We start from the raw sequence: 19,738 nt of genomic DNA, 5'->3' as shown, positions 1-19,738 counted from the left end.
CTTTGAGTTTTTGATTTTGAATTAATGTACTGCCTTTTTCCTGTCATTTTTCCTCCTTGGAAAGAATCTCCTGGTCTTAAATTTTGGAACTTTATCAGTAAAACTAAACTGGGCATGAAGGTCATAGGTACCACATGATGGAAGGAATGATGAGAAGCTGTTGTAGTTTTTGAGACTTTGCCTTTATTAGACAGATTTTCTTCATTAGTATTAGGAAGACAGGTGCTTTTATAGTATGTAATAAGTAGTGATGTAGTCAGTTAGACCTTAGAGCACCATCATTGATTCAGATACGTAGAGAAGGTAGTCAAGGTGCCTCTTAGCCCTATTTAGTGTACACATTTGTGCGTTTCGATGCTTGCAGTTGTTTTAACCACAACAGTCAAGCTGAAAGAATAATTTCATCACCTCAAGCCACTTGGTAGTGTGTATCCTCTACCTTTGCCGCCCAATCATTGATCTCTTCCTGTAGCTTTGTCTTTCCTTGTAGATGGAAGTTGACTTTTGCTTTTGCATATCGTGTGTAGTGAGAACATTCTTACTCATTTTCATTTTGAAAATTTAGAATTTTATTCCCTAAGGAAGCAAAACATAACAGCAAGCCACATCTTTTTTTTTTTTTTTTAATGCATGTAAGGTATTGTAAAAGCTAATCTAACACAATTATAGAGAGATAAGTAATAAATTTAATGTGCAGGGATACTGATTGCTAATTTTTTTTTTAACATTGCAGATTTCTTTTGATGGAATCTATGCAAATATGAGGATGGTTCATATACTTACATCAGTTGTTGTAAGTTATCAAGATTATTGGGGAGAAGCTACCTTGGAAATGGAATAAAGTAATTTCATGAAGTTAAATGTAGATGAATGATTCTCAAAGTAGCATCCTCTGAATCAGGATGATTTAGAAAAAAGTATTAGAACTTGAAGTAATAAACTCTCAACACATTCTTGTTAACTCTCCTATGTAGAAAATAATATTAGTAGTTGTTTGTCTTTAGCACATTGTTTGACACCTAAAAAAACTAGGGTCAGAAATATGTACTTAGAGAATTTAAGTTATCACTCAAAATCTCTTGAGCAGGGCTGCCTGAAGAATTTTTAGAATTCAACATACTGTTAATGTTTTAAAATTATTATCTGTCAGTGAACACTGCTATTTTGCATGAAGCCTGATAAGCTGTAACAAGTGAAATGAAAACAGTTATCCCTCAGGACTGGGTCGCACACTATTTCTTTGATAAATTGCTTATATCATTTTAGGGATCCAAATGTGAAGTACAAGTGAAAAACGGAGGTGTATATGAAGGAGTTTTTAAAACATACAGTCCTAAGGTAATTTTTATCTCATCTTTTCTATTGTAAAATGTAAAACCCCATGAGTTGTCAACTACTGTATTTTTGTCTAGTTTCCTGACTTGTGTGTGTTAGTTTCTGATTTAGTGATTTATAGTTAATGAGGTGGGTATGATTGTCACATATTCATGCTCAGTACTTTGTGAGTAAAGCACTTTTTAAAACCACTTTGAGGGCCTCCCCTGGTGGTGCAGTTGTTGAGCGCTGGGCTGCGAAGCTGCCCGCAGCCTCTGCAGCACCGGTTCAATCCCCGGCCACCTTTGAGGATCCCACATGGTGCACAGACCTCTCTTGCCCTGCCCGCTGCTCCCCTCAGCGGTGTATTTCGTGAGTCTGCCTGTTCTGTTCCCCGCTCTGTCTCTGGTGAATCCTCTCACGCTCCTGCGCTTCTGACTGTACCCAGTGCTTGTATAAATAAATAAATAAATAAATCTTTAAAAAAAACAAAACAAAACAAACTTTGAGTGATGTTGCTTTCTGGTTTCAAGCACTATTTATTTTATAAATTGGTTTGAGTAATTAAAGAGATTTCTTTAAAAAATTTTATTATAATTAGTGAAGTAGTATTGTTTTACATTCTTGGTAATTTTTTTGACAGTATAGGATTTCTCCCCCAAAAGATTTCTTGATCCATATGCTTAATTAAAATATTTTGGCCCTAATTTTTAAAGATTATTTATGCATACAAGATCTGGGGTACAGGCCAGAGGTGTGGGAGGTGAGAAGATCCACCAGAGACAGCGGGGAACACAACAGGCAGGCAGACTGAAATACACTGCTGAAGGGAGCAGTGGGCGAGTCAGGAGAGGTCTGCTGCTCCATGTAGGTTGCTCCCCGTCCAGGGATCGAACTCTTGCTGTAGTGGCTGCAAAAGGCTTCATAGGTTGCTTCTTAATCCCTTGCGCTACCAAGGAGGCCCATTTTGGCCCTTTTAAGCATAATGGACCAGAAGAGGGATAGCGTGACTCTGTTTTTTCCTCTTTGTCACTATTTTGTGCCCAAGACAGACCACAATAACAAGGAACAACTTTTTTTTTTTTAAATGTTGATCGAGTTTTTGTTTTTTTTTTTTTAAGATTTTATTTATTTATTTATTTATTTATACAAGCACTGGGTACAGTCAGAAGCACGGGAGGGTGAGAGAATTCACCAGAGTCAGAGCGGAGAGCAGAGCAGGCAGAGTGACGAAGTACACTGCTGAGGGGAGCAGCGGGCGGCAGGAGAGGTCTGCACGCCATGTGGGACCCTCACCCGATGGCCGGGGATGGAACCGGTGCTGCAGAGGGTGCCGACAGCTTCGCAACCCAGTGCTCAACCGCTGCGCCACTGGGGAGGCCCGGAACAACTTTTAAATGCAAAGATTTTTGAATGACAACATCAGTCTAGATCTCATTTCTGAGAAAAATAGGATTATATCTTGAGGTAGATTATTTTTTGCCCAGTACATGCAAGAAATTATACCTTAATGTGTTGAAGAATTCCTGCCAAATTTGATGTTACAAATGTTGTAAATATTTGCTCATGTTTTTCATTTTAGTGTGACTTGGTACTTGATGCAGCACATGAGAAAAGTACTGAATCTAGTTCGGGGCCAAAACGTGAAGAAATAATGGAGAGTATTTTGTTCAAGTGTTCTGACTTTGTTGTGGTACAGTTTAAAGATATGGATTCCAGTTATGCAAGAAGAGGTGAGTTTTGATTTCCTAAATATGCTTCATGATTTATTAGATTTATTCACGCAAAGACTTCTTAACACTGATTAGACTTTTTCTGTTTTTCTTTCAAAGAGAAATGGGCATTTTAGAATAATTTGATTAAGTGGGAATTTTAATGCATTTTTGTTGGAAAATATTTAAAACTTAAAGAGATGATTCTTTGGTACTTTTTGTAGAATTAATGACAGTATTCTACTAAAAACTAATTTGTAGGGAATTTTCTAGCATTTCATGGTCAAGAATACTACTGACGATAAGTAGTTGAAAATTTCTTGTCTCATTTGACCTTACAATGTTTTATTTCATCAATTTTTGGTTTCATAATGTTTCTAAACAATGCTAATGTGGTTTAATTATGTGTATAGTTTTATAATGCTTTAGATTTATCATTTGGGAAAAAATCAAACATAGGACTCAGGACACAGACAGCTGTGATGATTAATGAAGTTGTAAAAAGTATGTAGAATATTTGGTTTTTGAGAAACAGTATGGTACTGTGCTTTGAGAATATAAAAGTGATGATATAGTTACATTGAAATTTAGTCTGTTTCAAGTGTCCATTGAGGAGGAAAATAGGAGAATTGCTATCCTTTGAAGAGTGCACTCTGCAGTGCTGAGTGTTTACTAACACATTAAATGTTTGTGGACATTTTTGACTTTCATTCTAAAATTAATTTTGGGGGGTCAAATTCTATAGTCATTTCTAAAATCTTACTCTTGGACCTCTTAACAAGATTCTCACCTTTAGTTAGCATGGTTTCTCAGCGGCTGGCTGTGCAAGATTCACTGACACTGCTGTGCAGTGCTGATAAGAGTGTCGTGTTCTGTTCTTGTAAACTCAAATGTCTGTCTTTGACTCACAACTCTTTGTCTAAGATTCCTTCACTGGTCCATACAAGGAAGCAGGTATTTTAGATGCTACCTTTGGAGTTGATCTTTTTTATGTCTAGGAGCACAATTGCTACTCTATTTATACTTTAAATGTTGAAGTATTCCACTGTTATAAATTTTAAAATTGATGTTGGATCATAAGCCATAAGGGAAAATAAAATTTTGGTTGAATAAAATTTCTGGCACTCTTAGAGAAAGTATTCACCACCTACCACAATGAAAGGATACCAGTTCTGTTGGGTAGCAGATCATGTAACTCATAGCTATTCACAGTATGCTCTTCATTTTTTTCTTTTCAAAGTAAATGGGCATTTCTCAAATTTAGGAAGGTAAATATTAGTTTTAGATAATTTATGGTGTCTCATTCATTGATCCTCTTCAAAATTAATTTTTATTTATCTCCTTATGATCTATTTCTCAGGTAATTTGTGTTTCTTTGTAAACCCCCCCCCCCCGAAAAAAAATACAGATCAGAGCAACAGCTTTCACAATGTTCAGTACACTCATAAGGGAATGGATATATTTTGCTGTATACATAAAAAGCTAGTTTATTTGATGAAGACACCTAATAGTGGAGTTCTTTCAGATATTTTATTTAAAGACTGGTGGTTTAGTGAATTACACAATGGTGTCCAGTACATAGTATCTTGATAATAGTATTAAGTCATGTGTTTAGGATTTCAGGCTCTTAAGCCAGATTCTTAACACTATTCTGGCAGCAGAAGTTGCCTTGTGTAAAAGAAAAGTAGTATTTTGGAGATATGATTAGTATAGACAAAAGTTTTTTAGAGGAGTTGATTGGCATGGTTGATTGATTACAGAAATTAAGGTATTTAGTACTGCTTTTAGATTAAGTTTAAATTAAAGACTTATTCAGATTTTTAGTCCCCCTGAGTAAAGGAAGGTAGGGTTTAACAGGTAGATTCGTAAGGCTATATTCACATTTTTGTCACTCTTGGTTTTTGGAATCTTTGGTTCTCACTCCTAGAAACTTTGGTTTAATTATAATTAGACTGGGTGAGGCTCTGGGCATGTGCTTCTGAGATGCAGCCATGAGTGAACAGGTGATGAGATCCTAGATGTGACTTGTGTAAATCTCAAGAAGAATTTTTACTTTCTTTGCTTCATAGTATCCTTTCTGTCTCTTAAGTAGAGATTATTTCAATTAATAGTCTCCACTGTTGTCAGTTTGATACCACTTTCTACATCTTATCTGGGTGTATGGATTGAGGTTTCCTTTAAGCATTGATAGACTGAGTGATAAGAACAGTATTACATTTTAGCTTCTTAAAAGAAGAGGGAGGGCCTCCCCGGTGGCGCAGTGGTTGAGCGCTGGGTTGCGAAGCTGCCCGCGGCCTCTGCGGCGCTGGTTCGATCCCCGGCTGCTCTCCGGCCACTGGAGGAGGATCCCACATGGCGCGCAGACCTCTCCTGCCGCCCGCTGCTCCCCTTAGCAGTGTACTTCGGTCCTTCTGCCTGCTCTGCTCCCCGCTCTGGCTCTGGTGAATTCTCTCACCCTCCCGCGCTTCTGACTGTACCCAGTGCATGTATAAACAAAACAAACAAATAAATAAATAAAACATGCCTCTATAAAAAAAAAAAATTAAAAAAAAAAAGAAGAGGGAAATAAACTTTCTTAGGTTTTATCTTAGGGTTTGCTTTTATAATATTATCAGATTCTTAGTTGAAAATATTAACTGAATTTGAATGCATATTCTGTGTCACACAGTGCTGTTTTATCTATATTTCATTTAACCATCACATTTTCTTTCTTTATTATTCACATGTTGTAGATGAGGAATCTGCCAACCAGTTTGGTAAATTGGTAAAGTGAGAACACCAACCAAGTGCTCGCTAAATCCCAAGTCATATGCTATAATGACATAAATTGTGGTGATCTGATTTATTGTTTAATTAAGCTGTACAGAATAAGTCTGATTTACCTTGAAGAATTTCAAGATTCTTCTTTAATTCTGAAATTATTTTTTGGGGGAAACTTTTAAAATTAATAAGGTCAGTATGGCTTTAAGTTCTTAATGCTAACTTTATTGATTCAAAAAAATACTAAATTTGTCTTCATGTATACACATGTACATGATAAAATCCTAGAAATAATTGATACAATTTAAGATATGGTGAATAAGTTTTTTGATCTCTTGAATGTTACACATGTACCAATTTGATTTATGATGAAAATAGGCAAAATGTAAAATTAGCTTTATATATTATAAGGTGTGAATTCCTTTTACATACAATTAGAAGAGACCATCAGATTATCACTGAAAATTAGCATGTGGTTTATCCTTTATTTGAGTTACAGTGTAGACAGATCTACAGTGCTGTTATTTTTTTCCCTTTTCATTTCGCCATCCATTTTTTTTAGGACGGTCAGCTGCCTTTGTCTCTTATCTCTATTCACCTTTTATTTGGTTTCCTCTCTCTTTCCAGTGTCCCTTTCTTACCTACTTTTCTCTTTTGTTCTCTTTCTTTACTCTTCATATTGCTCCTTGAATCATATTTTGCTCTTTGATTTAATACCCTAATTAAGCTATATTTTAGCTCTGTGACTTTTCTTCTTCCTTATTCCATTCTCCCTCATGCTTCTTTCTACTGCTTTATTTCCTATTGTAGTATTCTCAGCATGGTGGGTGGAGGTGAGCAGAAGTAAGGCCTGAGGACCAGATCCACTTACTAGTAAATAAAGTTTTATTGTAGCACAGGCCCAGTTCATTTATGTGTTGTCTGTGACTGTTTGCATGCTATAGCGATAAAGTTGAATGGTTGTACAGGGACTGTATGGTTTGCAAAACCAGATATATCTGTTTGCCATTTTGCAAAAAGTATTTGTCATTTCCAGGCCTAGATCATTTTTCCTACTGAATTTGGGCTTTTACGGCTGATCATAAATACTGGCTTTGGTAGAATAATACAGAACATACTTTCTTTAACCTCAGGCTTTGACTCTAATACTGTGTAATTTCATGTAATTATTTATGACTATTCCAGTTGGATTTAGTCTGAAGAATCATTTTTGCTTACCAATTCTTTTGTCACAATAAGTACACAAATCATGTGTGAGAAAATTTGTAATTGGGAACCCTTTCCATCATCAACAGTCTGCTCCCTGCACTACCTGGAAATTTATCTTTCCCCATCGTCATCATTATTCTCTTTCCTTTGGTTTGAGTAAAAGGCATGCCTCACTTCTGTTCAGGTCCATCTTCTCTCATCATGCCATTGGTGGTGTGCATTGTGCCAGTCTTGGGCTCTTGCTTTTTTATATCAACTGTTTCCACACTCTCACTTTCTCCATTTGCTTCTTCCTTTTAGCCTGAAAGCCTGTTCAAGTCCCTCTCATTTTAAAAAGAGTCTTTTTTTTTCATGCTGACTTATTCTAGTTACTATCCTGTCTTTCTCCCTCTCTTATCCAACCAAACTTTTTAACTCTCATCTTCTGTGGCCTCCAAGGCCCATTGTAATCTGCCTTTTCTACTCACCCTGGGAACCTGGAGATTCTGAGGTTACCAGTTAACCTCTCTTTGTTGGGTCTTTTTTTTTTTTTTATTTATTTATACAAGATCTGGGGTACAGGCCAGAGGCACGGGAGGGTGAAGGAGTCACCGGAGGATGAACGGAGTCACCAGAGACAGAGCGGGGAACAGAACAGGCAGATGGACCGAAAACACTGCTGAGGGGCGCCTCATCACTGCTGTATATGAGACTGTTGATTCCACCCTCCTTCAGAAGCTCTGCTGCCTTTTTTCACATCTTCTTAATCATTCCTTCCCTAGCTTATACTCGGCTTCATTTCCATGACGTGGCCATTAAATGTGTTTCGATTCCTAGTTTGTTTCTTTTCCCACACATCAGTTGTTTCTGTACTCCTCATTTCAGCTACCACAACAGGCACCTCTCCCAACACTGCTGTATCGTTGCTCTTATACAACATGCTTTACTGTGACTGCATGTTTCTGTCTCCACCATTATGCTTAGAGCTCCTTGTGTGCGGGTACTGTCATTATTTTTATTGTCCTGAGCCTGGCATAGTGTTTTGTCACATAGTATGGGGTCAATGTAAATGTCTGAATAAATGAAGACCCTTTGAATTAGGGCCTTTTCATACTTAAAGAAGCTCTATTTTGGGACTCCCTGGTGGCTCAGGTGGTTGAGCACCTCACTGTGAAGCTGTCCACAGCCTCTGCAGCGCGGTTCGATCCCGGCCTTCTGGCAAGAATCCCACATGGCACAGCAGACCTCTCCTGTCTCTCCCGCTGCTCCCCTCAGCAGTGTATTTCATCAGTCTGCCTGTTCTGTTCCCCACTCTGTCTCTGGTGAATTCTCTCACCTTCCCGTGCATCTGGCCTATACCCCGGTTCTTGTATAAATAAATAAATCTTTTTTTTTTTTTTTTTAAGAAGCTCTATATTTATGTAAAGAATGAGAAAGCTGTAAGTGGTTTTATGTATACAAGCAGTCAGCAAATACCTAGTGAGCGCTGGAATGTATTCATTGCTGTGCTTGTTGCTATGGACAGTACAGAGAAATTTAAGACAATCTATTTTGGTTCCTTTTTGAGAACTTACTGAAACAATATACACTCACCCTAGTCACATAGACTTACATTTAATTTCATGGAGTTGATGCACTCTATGTTAAGAAGCTCTCTTCTAGGCATTTTCAGAATTGGAGATACCAAGGCATATGAAAGAATTCAAGAAAAATAGAATACTGAAATTGGTGGCATTGAATTCTAAATGGATGTCAAAGAAATGAAGAATTGTACTGATTGTAGTAGATGGAGGAAGTTGGGGGGTGTGTGTTTAGAAAACAATGAGAAAATCACAGAGATTACCTTATTCTGGTTTTATACTACTATGCTCTATGTAATGTGGTTGGCCAGTAGGTCTGAGAGGGCAAGGTCCTGCAAGTAATAGAAGGGGCTCTCTTCTGAAAGGTGTGACTGTGGGAACGCCATTTTAGCATCTAGAAAGAAGCACATTCCAGAACAGGAGATGACCTGGGAAACCTTGAATGCTGAGGAGTTAACTGTGTTCCAAATCCGTTCATGGGTAGTGCTTTAGTAGAGCAGGCAGCTGAGCAGGCACTTTGTTGCAGCTAAGGGTGTATTAGGCTCTGTAGGTGAGCAGTAAGTGATAAAGTTGGAGAGGAGGGCAGCTCTGAAGCTCAACAAGCAATCAGGACCTGCAGTCTGGGCAGGTGCGAGGGAAGAATAGGCTTAGGCTGTCTGTTCTCCTCAGAATAATCTTGGAAGGTAATAATCCCTTTTTTTATAGAAATTGACAAAATGATTCTAAAGTTTATGAGATTATATATAAAATTTTTGGTAATTTTTTCCTCCAAGAGTCATGAGGGATGACTTGCCGTACTAAAAATTTGAAATGTATTAGAATTAAAACAGTTGCCAAATAGACTAAACTTCCATTAATATTGTGTTAATCTGGGCCTCCCCGGTGGCGCAGCGGTTGAGCGCTGGGTTGCGAAGCTGCCCGCGGCCTCTGCGGCGCCGGTTCGATCCCCGGCTGCTTCCCGGCCACCGGAGGAGGGTCCCACATGGCGCGCAGACCTCTCCTGCCGCCCGCTGCTCCCCTCAGCAGTGTACTTCGGTCCTTCTGCCTGTTCTGCTCCCCGCTCTGGCTCTGGTGAATTCTCTCACCCTCCCGCGCTTCTGACTGTACCCAGTGCATGTATAAACAAAACAAACAAACAAACAAACAAACAAATAAATAAATAAATAAAACATGAAAAAAAAATATTGTGTTAATCTATAGTAACAATAACACTTTAAATCTGGAGTAATGGTGACTTACTCGGTAAATGGTGTTGAGATGATCTTTGGGGTCTTAGATTGCTATTTTACACTTTTCACCAAAATAAAACCTAAATGAGAGGCCTCCCTGGTGGTGCAGGGGTTGAGACGCAACCTATGAAGCTATCTGCAGCCACTGCAGCATGGGTTCGATCCCCGGCCAGGGAGCTGCCCACATGGCGCAGCAGACCTCTCCTGACTTGCCAGCTGCTCCCCTCAGCAGTGTATTTCAGTCCTTCTGCCTGTTCTGTTCCCTACTCTGTCTCTGGTGAATCCTCTCACCTCCCACACCTCTTGCCTGTACCCCAGTTCTTATATATATAAATAAATCTTAAAAAAAAAAAAAAGCCTAAATGGTGAGAGAGAGTAGTATCTTAAAAACGTGATTTTTCATGTATCAGCTTGCTGAAAGGTAAAAATGAGGATTAATATTATCCGGCAATAGTGAAGGAATCAGAAAATGACACACTGCTTACTCCTGGGGTGGTTTAAGTAAAGTTCTTTTTTTTTTTTTTTTTTTAAGATTTATTTTTTATTTATACAATAGCTGGGGGGTACAGGCCAGAGCGCATGGGAGGGTGAGAGGATTCACCAGAGACAGAATGGGGAACAGAACAGGCAGACAGACCGAAAGCATTGCTGAGGGGAGCTGTGGGTGCGACAGGAGAGGTCTGCGCCTTGTAGGAATCTCCCTGGCCGGCCAGTAATTGAACCTGCACTGCAGAGGCTGCAAACAGCGTCATAGCGCTGTACTCAACCTGCTGCACCACTGGGGAGGCCCACAAGTAGCGTTCTTGAATGCAATAGTAGGTAAGTAATTCAGTTGACTCCGTGACATTTTCAGTAAGGTAATTTACCTGGAAGTATCAATAATATGTAACTAGTGTACCACTAACTGGCTTTAGTTTTATTATCTCTCTTGCTCTGCTGTTTCAGTGGAGTCATATGAATAGCAAATACATTAAAAGTAGTAATGCCGGGCAATGAAGGACTATAGATAAATTGTCCCAATTTTAATTCTTAGTCCATTTAACTGTAACTAGAAATTGATTGCCTACAACCTGTGGCCAAGAGTTTTCACTTAGTCTTAGCCAAAAGGCTGAGAAGTGATCTGACAAACAGTTGTAAGTGAGCATGTGCTCTTGAATAGTTGTTCTTCTAATTTATATTAGAAAAGAACAGTCTGAATCTGATCTGTACTATACATTTGCTAAGGAACAAAACAGTATTTGTGCAGCTGTAAGAATGGGAATGAACTTCATTTTACTGTTTCATGATCTGTTTCTGAACACTTTTACTGTAGGTTTGAGATTAAGTTGTTATAGAAGACAATAGTAGTTAGCTAATAGTATGTGCTGTATAATTCCTAATTGTGTTTTTTGATTCCTAGTTGCTGAATTCTGTTTTTTGATTCCTGTATGTTTATGAATTGTTTTCAGCCCACAGCTTCTACTTAATCACTCTCCATTTCCTTTCTAACTTTGAGTTGAAAACAGTACCTTTATTTAAAAAAACAAAAAAAAAGCTTAATCAGTGATTGGAGCCCACATCATTTTTTCCAGATGACACAGACTAAAGGCTTGTCCTCTTCCCTCAAAATGAGGTTGTAAATTATGAGTTTAATGGAGAAAGATGACAATGGAGATTGTTCATCTCCTGATACCCCAGCTCACAAAGTCTTTCTGTTGGCATCTTTGAATTTATTTTGATTTCTTTTAGAGATAATGTCGGAATTAGAATTCTAATTTTGTATCATCTTTTTTAAAAAAAGTTCAGCAAACCTCAAAAGTAGGCTTCCACTTTTTCCCCCACTTGTTCTTCTCTGTGTTACACTTATCTGGCATTGCTGTAGAATTTGGTGTTCTTTTGATTCTGTAGTTTCGACTGTTGATCTTCATTCTAATCTTTCAAAGCAATCTGATGGTTTTAAATATTTTCCCCTAGTGTTTAGTTGATTTTATTTATTTATTTATTTATTTTAAAGATTTATTTGTACAAGCACTGGGTACAGTCAGAAGCACGGGAGGGTGAGAGAATTCACCAGAGCGGTGAACAAAACAGTCAGACTGACGAAATACACTGCCGAGGGGAGCAGCGGGCGTGGCAGGAGAGGTCTGTGCGCCATGTGGGACCCTCGCCAGCAACGGGGAATCGAACTGGCGCTGCAGAGGCTGCTGGTAGCTTCGCAGTCCAGTGCTCAACCGCTGTGCCACCAGGGGAGGCCCCTGTTTAGCTGATTTTAAATGATACCATTTCGTCTCAGATTTTCATTTAGCTAATTTAGATGTTAAGAAAATTGTTAATTTACTAACTCTAGCACCTTTTATATTATGTAGTGGGCTTAGTAAAGCTAAGATGAAATAGTTTGTCTTAAAATTATTTTGCCTGAAGTTTTTACTAGAGAATCTCACCGAGTTTATTAGTAGGGAAAATAAGAACTGCTTTTTAACATTTAAGTAGAATATATTTTTCTATTAGGGGTATTTTTTCCATTCTTACCTAATTTTGTCATAGTACTGTGAAATTTATCATTTGTTTTATATAGGAAGAAAATGATGTTTCTTCATTATTAAGGCATTCTGATACAAATTAGTGCTGCCTAAATAAAGCTTTTGGCTCCAAGTACTTAAACTTTTGATCAAATAATTGTGTGTTCTAATTCTAACTTCAAACAAGGCATTGTGCAAAGATGTTATGTAGATAACTTTATTTTACCTCAGTATGAAGCAGGTGATTTTTTTTTTAAGATTTATTTATGCATATAAGAACTGGGGTACAGGCCAGGGGTGCAGGGGGGTGAGAAGATTCACCAGAGACAGAGTGGGGAACAGAACAGGCAGGCTGACTGAAATACACTGCTGAGGGGAGCAGTGGGCGAGACAGGAGAGAGGTGTGCTGGGCCATGTGGATCACCTCTCTGGCCGGGGTGCTGCAGTGGCTTCAGATAGCTTCATAGTGCTGCCCCTGAAGCAGGTGGTTCGGTAGGGTTTTATTTCTCATCAGTCACATTACATATGTATCAGTCTGGATGCTCAGCAGTGTGCATCACGGGAGCAGCCATGTGTATTGTGACCTTTGTGACTTGAAAGTTGTCAGAGGAAAGCTGCCCACATGGCGCAGCAGACCTCTCCTGTCTCCCCGCTGCTGTCCTCAGCAGTGTATTTCAGTAGAGTTGCCTGTTCTGCTCCCCACTCTGTCTTTGGTGAATCCTCTTAGCCCCACACCTCTGGCCTGTACCCCAGTTCTTGTATGCATAAATAAACAAATCTTTAAAAAAAAAAAGTTAGAGATTTATTTTTGTGCTGATGAGAGTATAAACAACCCCCGTTCTCTCCTCATGGGTCACAGGAATTTTCCTTGTTCAAGTGCCCTAGAGGAAATGCTATGATTAGGAGGTGCTTCTCTGGAATAATTACATCCTTTTCTAGTAAATTATTTAAAATTTTGTATAAACCGTGGACATTCAGTTGGTTGGCCTGTTCTTAATTTGTTGTGTAGGTCTGCCCTGTGCTGCGGAATGCGGTGTTAGGTGTTGCATCACTTCCAGCAACAGTGCTCTCATTTGCAGTAACATCTCCATCTACTGGAAAGTGATGGTTTTGCCGCCACTGGCTTTTATTTACACAAAAGTCTTTGAGAATTTCAGCTGCTGGGGCAAGAGGAGATTACAGGCTGGGAAGGAAGGCTCTGTTCCCGGTTTGGCAGGTGTGGCGGGGTGGGGGTACATGCACTGCAGAGAGATGTTGGTTTCCTGTCCTGACCCAGAATGACGTATGTTTTGTTGCTAATACTTTACACAATCTTTTTTTTATTCTTTTTTTTTTTTAGTGTTTTTTTTTTTTTTTAGAGGCATGTTTTATTTATTTATTTTGTTTGTTTATACAAGCACTGGGTACAGTCAGAAGCGCGGGAGGGTGAGAGAATTCACCAGAGCCAGAGCAGGGAGCAGAGCAGGCAGAAGGACTGAAGTACACTGCTGAGGGGAGCAGCGGGCAGCAGGAGAGGTCTGCCCTCCATGTGGGACCTTCGCCTGGTGGCCGGGGAGCACCCGGGGATTGAACCGGCGCCGCAGGGGCCGCGGGCAGCTTCGCAACCCAGCGCTCAACCGCTGCGCCACCGGGGAGGCCCTTTACACAATCTTTTTTTCTGATTCATTCTCCTAAAAATTTTCCAGTTGAAGGAAAACCTTTGGGACTAACTTTTGTGGCTCTAACCTCAGAATTGAATTTTGAGGTTATGTAAGTGTCATCTCCGTGATGTAGTAAATAAACTACTTCCAGTATTGTAAGCATTAAGTAATTCTGCCTGGTATGCCCAGAATTACAATGAGAAAAGAATTGTCATTCAAAATGGACAGTATCCACTCCTGCAGTTTTTAATTGACAGGTGGTGTCTGGTATATTTTGTGGTGCAGTTGTAATGTCTTGGTATTTAGAATAGGAGGGCGTATGTCTTTGGGATGCATTCGAATTTGTCATTGTTTAATGGCTAGAACCCTGATACCTTCAGATGTTATTGATAATTTGCAAATGGTAAATGCTGCAAAATTTTATTTTCATGTTGATCTTTTGGAAATAAGCGTATTCTTGTGGAACCGTAGTCTTCTAAGCTCTGTTACTTCGATACCTGTCATTTTAGCAGTCTGCTTCCAGGACTTGTCATCACTGCAGCTGCTTCTCTTCCAGAATACCTTACAAACCCTACGAAGACCATTACAATGACCCAACCTAACCTTCCTTTACTCTAGTTCTACCTTCTTTCTTCTTTGCCCCCGCGAGTCCTTTCCAATTTGTTTAAGTGGAAAATTGTGGTCATTTGTTTGATCCTCCTCTGGCTGTCCGATTTTTAAATTCTTCTGTTTACTCCTGTAGCCTACTTGCAGGGAATGCTGGGGGAAGTCTCATTGTGGTGCTTAGTTATGAATTTAAGGTTTCTCATTTTTACTGGAGCTTCAGATCACAGCGGAGCTTTTTCTAAAAACCTGTTTCTGCAATCTTGATGACTCCCGCCTCTGATTCATACTCATCTATTTCCTTTCTCCGCAGCAAAATGTTCTTTCTTCTGCTTTTTGGAACATAGAGACAGAGTCCTTCGCCTGGATTTGTGGATTCCCAACTGGCTCATGGAGAATATTTAGGGCATTGATGAACTTGAATGGAAAAAAAAAAAAAAAAGACATCTTTATATTCATTACCTTTGATTAAAAATTAGCATCTCTTGCCATTATTAATGTAGGCAACAAACAGCTAGTATTAACAATATCTGATTTCACTTGTCAAGCTCAGTTAATTTCGTATCACTTGTATAGATATGGATATCTTAAAATATTTATATTCATCCTCTCTTCAAAATGTTACTAGACTTGCTGTGAGATCTTAATTGCTTAGTGCATCAATAAAGAAGCATAAGTATTACTATGGCACAGATTTAACTCTAGCTTTTGATACTGCATTTCATTGTTATTTATCTTTTTTTGACTTCCTGTGTATTTTATGCATTTAAACACATCCTGAGAATGGATCCATAGGCTTCCCTAAAATACCAGAGAGGTCAGCGGGGCAAAGAAAAATGGTTAATAATCCCCAATCTGCAAGCTCTTTGTACCCCTTCTCTCTGTGGTTCTCCTTTCCTCCTTTTTTATCCCTTCCTACTTGAGGACAGTGTCTCCATTTCTCCTTTGGGTTTGGTGTTCCTGGCCACACTCCTTGGCCCGTTACTACAGTCATTATCCCTGCCTTGTTTCTTTGTTATTCTCTAATTTCATCTGTAGGACATGGTTTAGAATATGCTAATAGCAGAAAAATCCAAGTAAAATCAGTATAAAATCTCCCTTCTAGGTCCAAATTCTGTTTCCCCAGGGGAGCCTAGATGGTACAATTCAGAAAAAAATCTCATTTTTATTGCTCCTCTAGTCCGTTTTAGAGCCCCTTTACTTCTCCCTTACTTGATGGCTGATTTAGGCCTTCAGAAACACAAGCAGCAGTCACTTTTAAAGCCACAGCCTTTTTTGTTCCCTAGAACTTTGCGGGTAGCTCCCTGGCCCGTCAGGGATTGAACTCATGCTGCAGAGGCTGCGGATAGCTTCATAGCTCTGTGCTTAACCCCTTGTACCACCAGGGAGACCCTAAAAACAATATTATTGAAATAAATTTTCTTAAAGTTTCAATGTTGGGCCTCCCTGGTGTAGGGGTCAAGAGCTGTCAAACTGTCACCAGTGCATGAGTTCCATCCCCAGCCAGGGAGCTAACCCACATGGTATAGCAGACCTTTGCTGTTTCACCTGCTGCTCCCCTCACGAGTGTATTTCAGTATATTTGCCGGTTCTGCTCCCTGGTCTGTCCCTGGTGAATCCGCTCACTCCCCGCACCTCTGGCCTACACCCCAGTTCTTGTATACATACATAAATAAAAATCTTTAAAAAAATAAAGTTTCTGTGTTCAAGAATAAAAGCAGATTTAATAGAGCAATCAAAAGAGTACCTGAGGATTTGAGTAAAAGCTTGTCGAAGCACATTTGAGGGTTTCTGATTTTAAGTCTGTTAGCAATTTCAAAATTTTGTCTAGTTTTATGTCATTTGTAGTTTCAATAAACTTGTATTAGTTATGGTGGCATTGGAAACAGTTTTATTTCTGTCACCACTATTCTGATCCTCTAAAAAATTCTTAGACAGTTTTGAGTGAGTTTTCAGTCATAATTGATTAAAGGGTGATAGAGCAAATGTTGAGCAGAGCACAGGTCCAGTTTTCTGGATTTTGAGACTGAGGAGTGTTTCAGAGAAAGTGCCTATTTATTTTTGATCACCACCAGGTGGCACTACCGGTGCAGAACCATTGGTTTCTGCCCTGAATCAGAAGGAAGAGATTTTGAGTGTTCACTGGTGTGAGGTGTCACAGGAGGGCTAGCTGGGGCAGTGGTGATATAATCTCGTACCTTTTTTTCCTCTAATTTAGGGGTTTTTATAAGTTGGATATAAGGCAGGGAAGGAATAACAAAGATTTTAAATCTTCCATCTGTTAAATTGTACTGGTTTTCTTTTTTTCTTCCTATAATGGTTCTTTCAGAAAAAGATAACATTTTCCAACAGCCACTTTGTATTCTTGTATTTTGCTTTTATAGTGCCTTTTCTTCTTACCATAGAGGATAATATGCACTGGGATATTAATAGGCACTGACTTATGGCATTAGAAAAGTTGCATGCACAGTCCCACAATTACAATGAGATTATAGCCAATTCATTTTTTAAACTTTGCTGAAATTCCTGCTACAACATTGTACCATTTAATACCAATAGTGGGTTTTTAAATCCAAACATGATTGTTAATAAAATAGCTACTAGCGTTTTCAGAATTTGCAGTAGTGGGTGATGGTAGCAGTGTAGGAGGAGTATCCAGGTCAGCCTGTCTTCTTGCCAGTGATACAGTCTTGATCTGAAACACAGTGTTTATGACCAGGCTTTCCCCTAGCATCTTGATGCTATAGCCTCATTTTGTGCTGACTCCATTTCTGCACATTTTTCACAGGTAAAGTAACTCTTTACTTACCTTTTACAAGAGCTTTTCTTTTGTGGAAATTTTAAGATCAGGGAATATCATTCCTTATTAATAGAAACATATTTTAGTGTATTCCTTTCCCTCATTTCTTCTTTGAAAGAAAACCATAGGACCTACCTGGTGGCGCAGGCGGTTGAGCACCACACTGTGAAGCAGTCCGCAGCCTCTGCAGCACGGGGTTCCATCCCAGCTGGCCAGCGAGAATCCCACACAATGCAGCAGACCTCTCCTGTCTCGCCCACTGCTCCCCTCAGCAGTGTGCTTAGTCATTCTGCCTGTTCTGCTCCCCACTCTGTCTCTGGTGAATCCTCTCACCCTCCCGCGCATCTGGCCTATACCCTGGTTCTTGTATAAATAAATAAATCTTAAAAAAAAAGAAAACCATAAGGCTACGTAGCAATATGTGAATAGTTGACTCCTTTATAAGGTTGGTCTTGTTAATATAAGGTTTAAAATTAATATAGAAGTATTGAAAAGAATAGACTGCTTAATAATGACCTTTTAATGCAACCAAAATGGTATAGGAAAACCGGTTTCAGTGAAGTTGTAGATGCTTGCTTTTTTACATTGGCTCCTGTTTGGAGCTTCTTTTTAAGTTTTGCTTAATAACCAAATTAATACTCATTAATAATACTATACTAATTGCTTTACTGCTAAGCCCATAGGTGCAATTATGCTTTTATTCCCTAGTGTGCGTGCACATGCACATGCACACCTATCCACACCTAGTTTGGGATGAAAGGAAGCAAGTTCTGGCTAAGCTTCTGGTGCCATGTATTTATTTGCTGGCTTGAATTTCTTGTTTTGTCATCACCTTGACAACTAGGGAGAGGATGACTGTCACAGAAGCAGTACCAAATAAAAAATCCTGTAGAGTTGTCTCTTTTGAAGAAGACACAGCTGTTCATGTTTCTCTTCCTCGTCCTTTTTTGTGGCTGCTTGCAGTGAGGCTGAGGCATGGTGGCAAGGAGCCTGTACTCTAGCAGAACCAGATCAGCAGAGGCATTCCTTCCTAGTCTCGTGTAAGGTGCTAGCCCATGAGTCCAGCTACTTACTGCAAGCCTGTATATCTCCAGAGCATTTCCTAACACTATCATTGCCTAAGTGGGCCTTTATTTAGCTGGATTCTAACTCCCAATTATAGAAAAATTTCCTTTGCTGGATGAAAACTATGAGCTAGTTTCTGAATGTTAACTGATGCTGTGTTGCTCTCCCTAACATTAGTAGAGGAGGAAAGGACACAAATGAGTGACAAAGTGTTAATAGGATATCCAGGTTGTACTGCCACCTGAAGTTTCTGTGGGCAGGTAACACTGTAAGGTCTGAACTTTGTAACAAAATGGCTGTAGGAAAGAGTGTGTTGTAAAGGAGTAGGTCATTCGGAATGACTTCTGGTACTAATGGCAAGAGTGTTAAGATACCCCTGCACATAGAAGTGATTCAGAAAATTTAAAGACGGGCCTCCCTGGTGGCACAAGGGGTTAAAAGCACAGCACTGTAAAGCTGTCTGCTGCGGCCTCTGCAGCACAAGTTTGATCCCCAGCTGGCCAGGGAGCACCCCACATGGCGCAGCAGACCTCTCCTGACTCGTCCACTGCTCCCCTCAGTAGTATATTTCGGTAGATCTGCCTGTTCTGCTCCCCACTCTGTGTCTTTTGAGTCCTCTCACCCCCTCCCTGCACCTCTGGCCTGCACCCCAGTTCTCGTATGCATAAATAAATAAATCTTTTTTTTTTTTTTTTTAAGAAAATTTAAAGAGGGGCCTCCCCGGTGGTGCAGCGGTTGAGCGCTGGGTTGCGAAACTGCCCGCAGCCTCTGAGGCGCCGGTTCGATCCCCGGCTGCTCCCCGGCCACCGGATGAGGGTCCCACATGGTGCGCAGACCTCTCCTGCCGCCTGCTGCTCCCCTCAGCAGTGTACTTCGGTCCTTCTACCTGCTCTGCTCCCCGCTCTGGCTCTGGTGAATTCTCTCACCCTCCCGCGCTTCTGACTGTACCCAGTGCATGTATAAACAAAACAAATGAATAAATAAAAACACATGCCTCTAAAAAAAAAAAAAAAAATTTAAAGAGGTCTGCATACGTTTGACTGTGCGAACCCTGAGGGCACATCTAGTTAGTGGGTCCATTAAACAACAAATCTTGTTTCAGATGAATCAATAGACATTTTCTGGGTCATTTCTGAAGCACAACATAATTGTTCTCAGTATAATTCAATGAATTGTGTGAATATTTTAAACTACATTTTATGTAGCTTAAAATTACTTGGGAAGGACATATCTATTAATAATCATATGATGCCATTTACTAAAATTTTTTGAAGGTTAGTGTATCAAGTGATACACATCTGAAAGCATACTATTAATGGATGTTATTCTATTTTCGAAATTCCCTTTTC

The 19,738-nt window shown here is 39.6% G+C and overlaps 1 protein-coding gene across 4 annotated transcripts in view; it reads left to right on the top strand.

The window, feature by feature from the left end:
* Positions 1 to 317: 317 nt before the first annotated feature.
* Positions 318 to 19,738, top strand: part of ATXN2 (ataxin 2) — a gene marked incomplete at its 3' end in the record, with an annotated part of 62,067 nt that continues 42,646 nt past the window's right edge. For 2 of the 4 annotated variants that reach the window (XM_084254310.1, XM_084254307.1), the window contains exons 1-3: positions 746 to 793; positions 1,267 to 1,338; positions 2,897 to 3,047. In XM_084254310.1, the coding sequence (XP_084110436.1) occupies positions 761 to 793; positions 1,267 to 1,338; positions 2,897 to 3,047 (256 nt within the window). In that variant the 5' untranslated portion in view covers positions 746 to 760. Of the gene's footprint in view, positions 794 to 1,266; positions 1,339 to 2,896; positions 3,048 to 19,738 lie in introns of all 4 variants that reach the window. The other 2 variants (XM_084254309.1, XM_084254308.1) reach the window with 2 other exon arrangements.

This window comes from Talpa europaea (assembly GCF_964194135.1).
Source record: "Talpa europaea genome assembly, chromosome: 14".
In the NCBI taxonomy this organism is placed as follows: Eukaryota; Metazoa; Chordata; class Mammalia; order Eulipotyphla; family Talpidae; genus Talpa; species Talpa europaea.
This window is presented reverse-complemented; position numbering and strand designations above follow the sequence as displayed.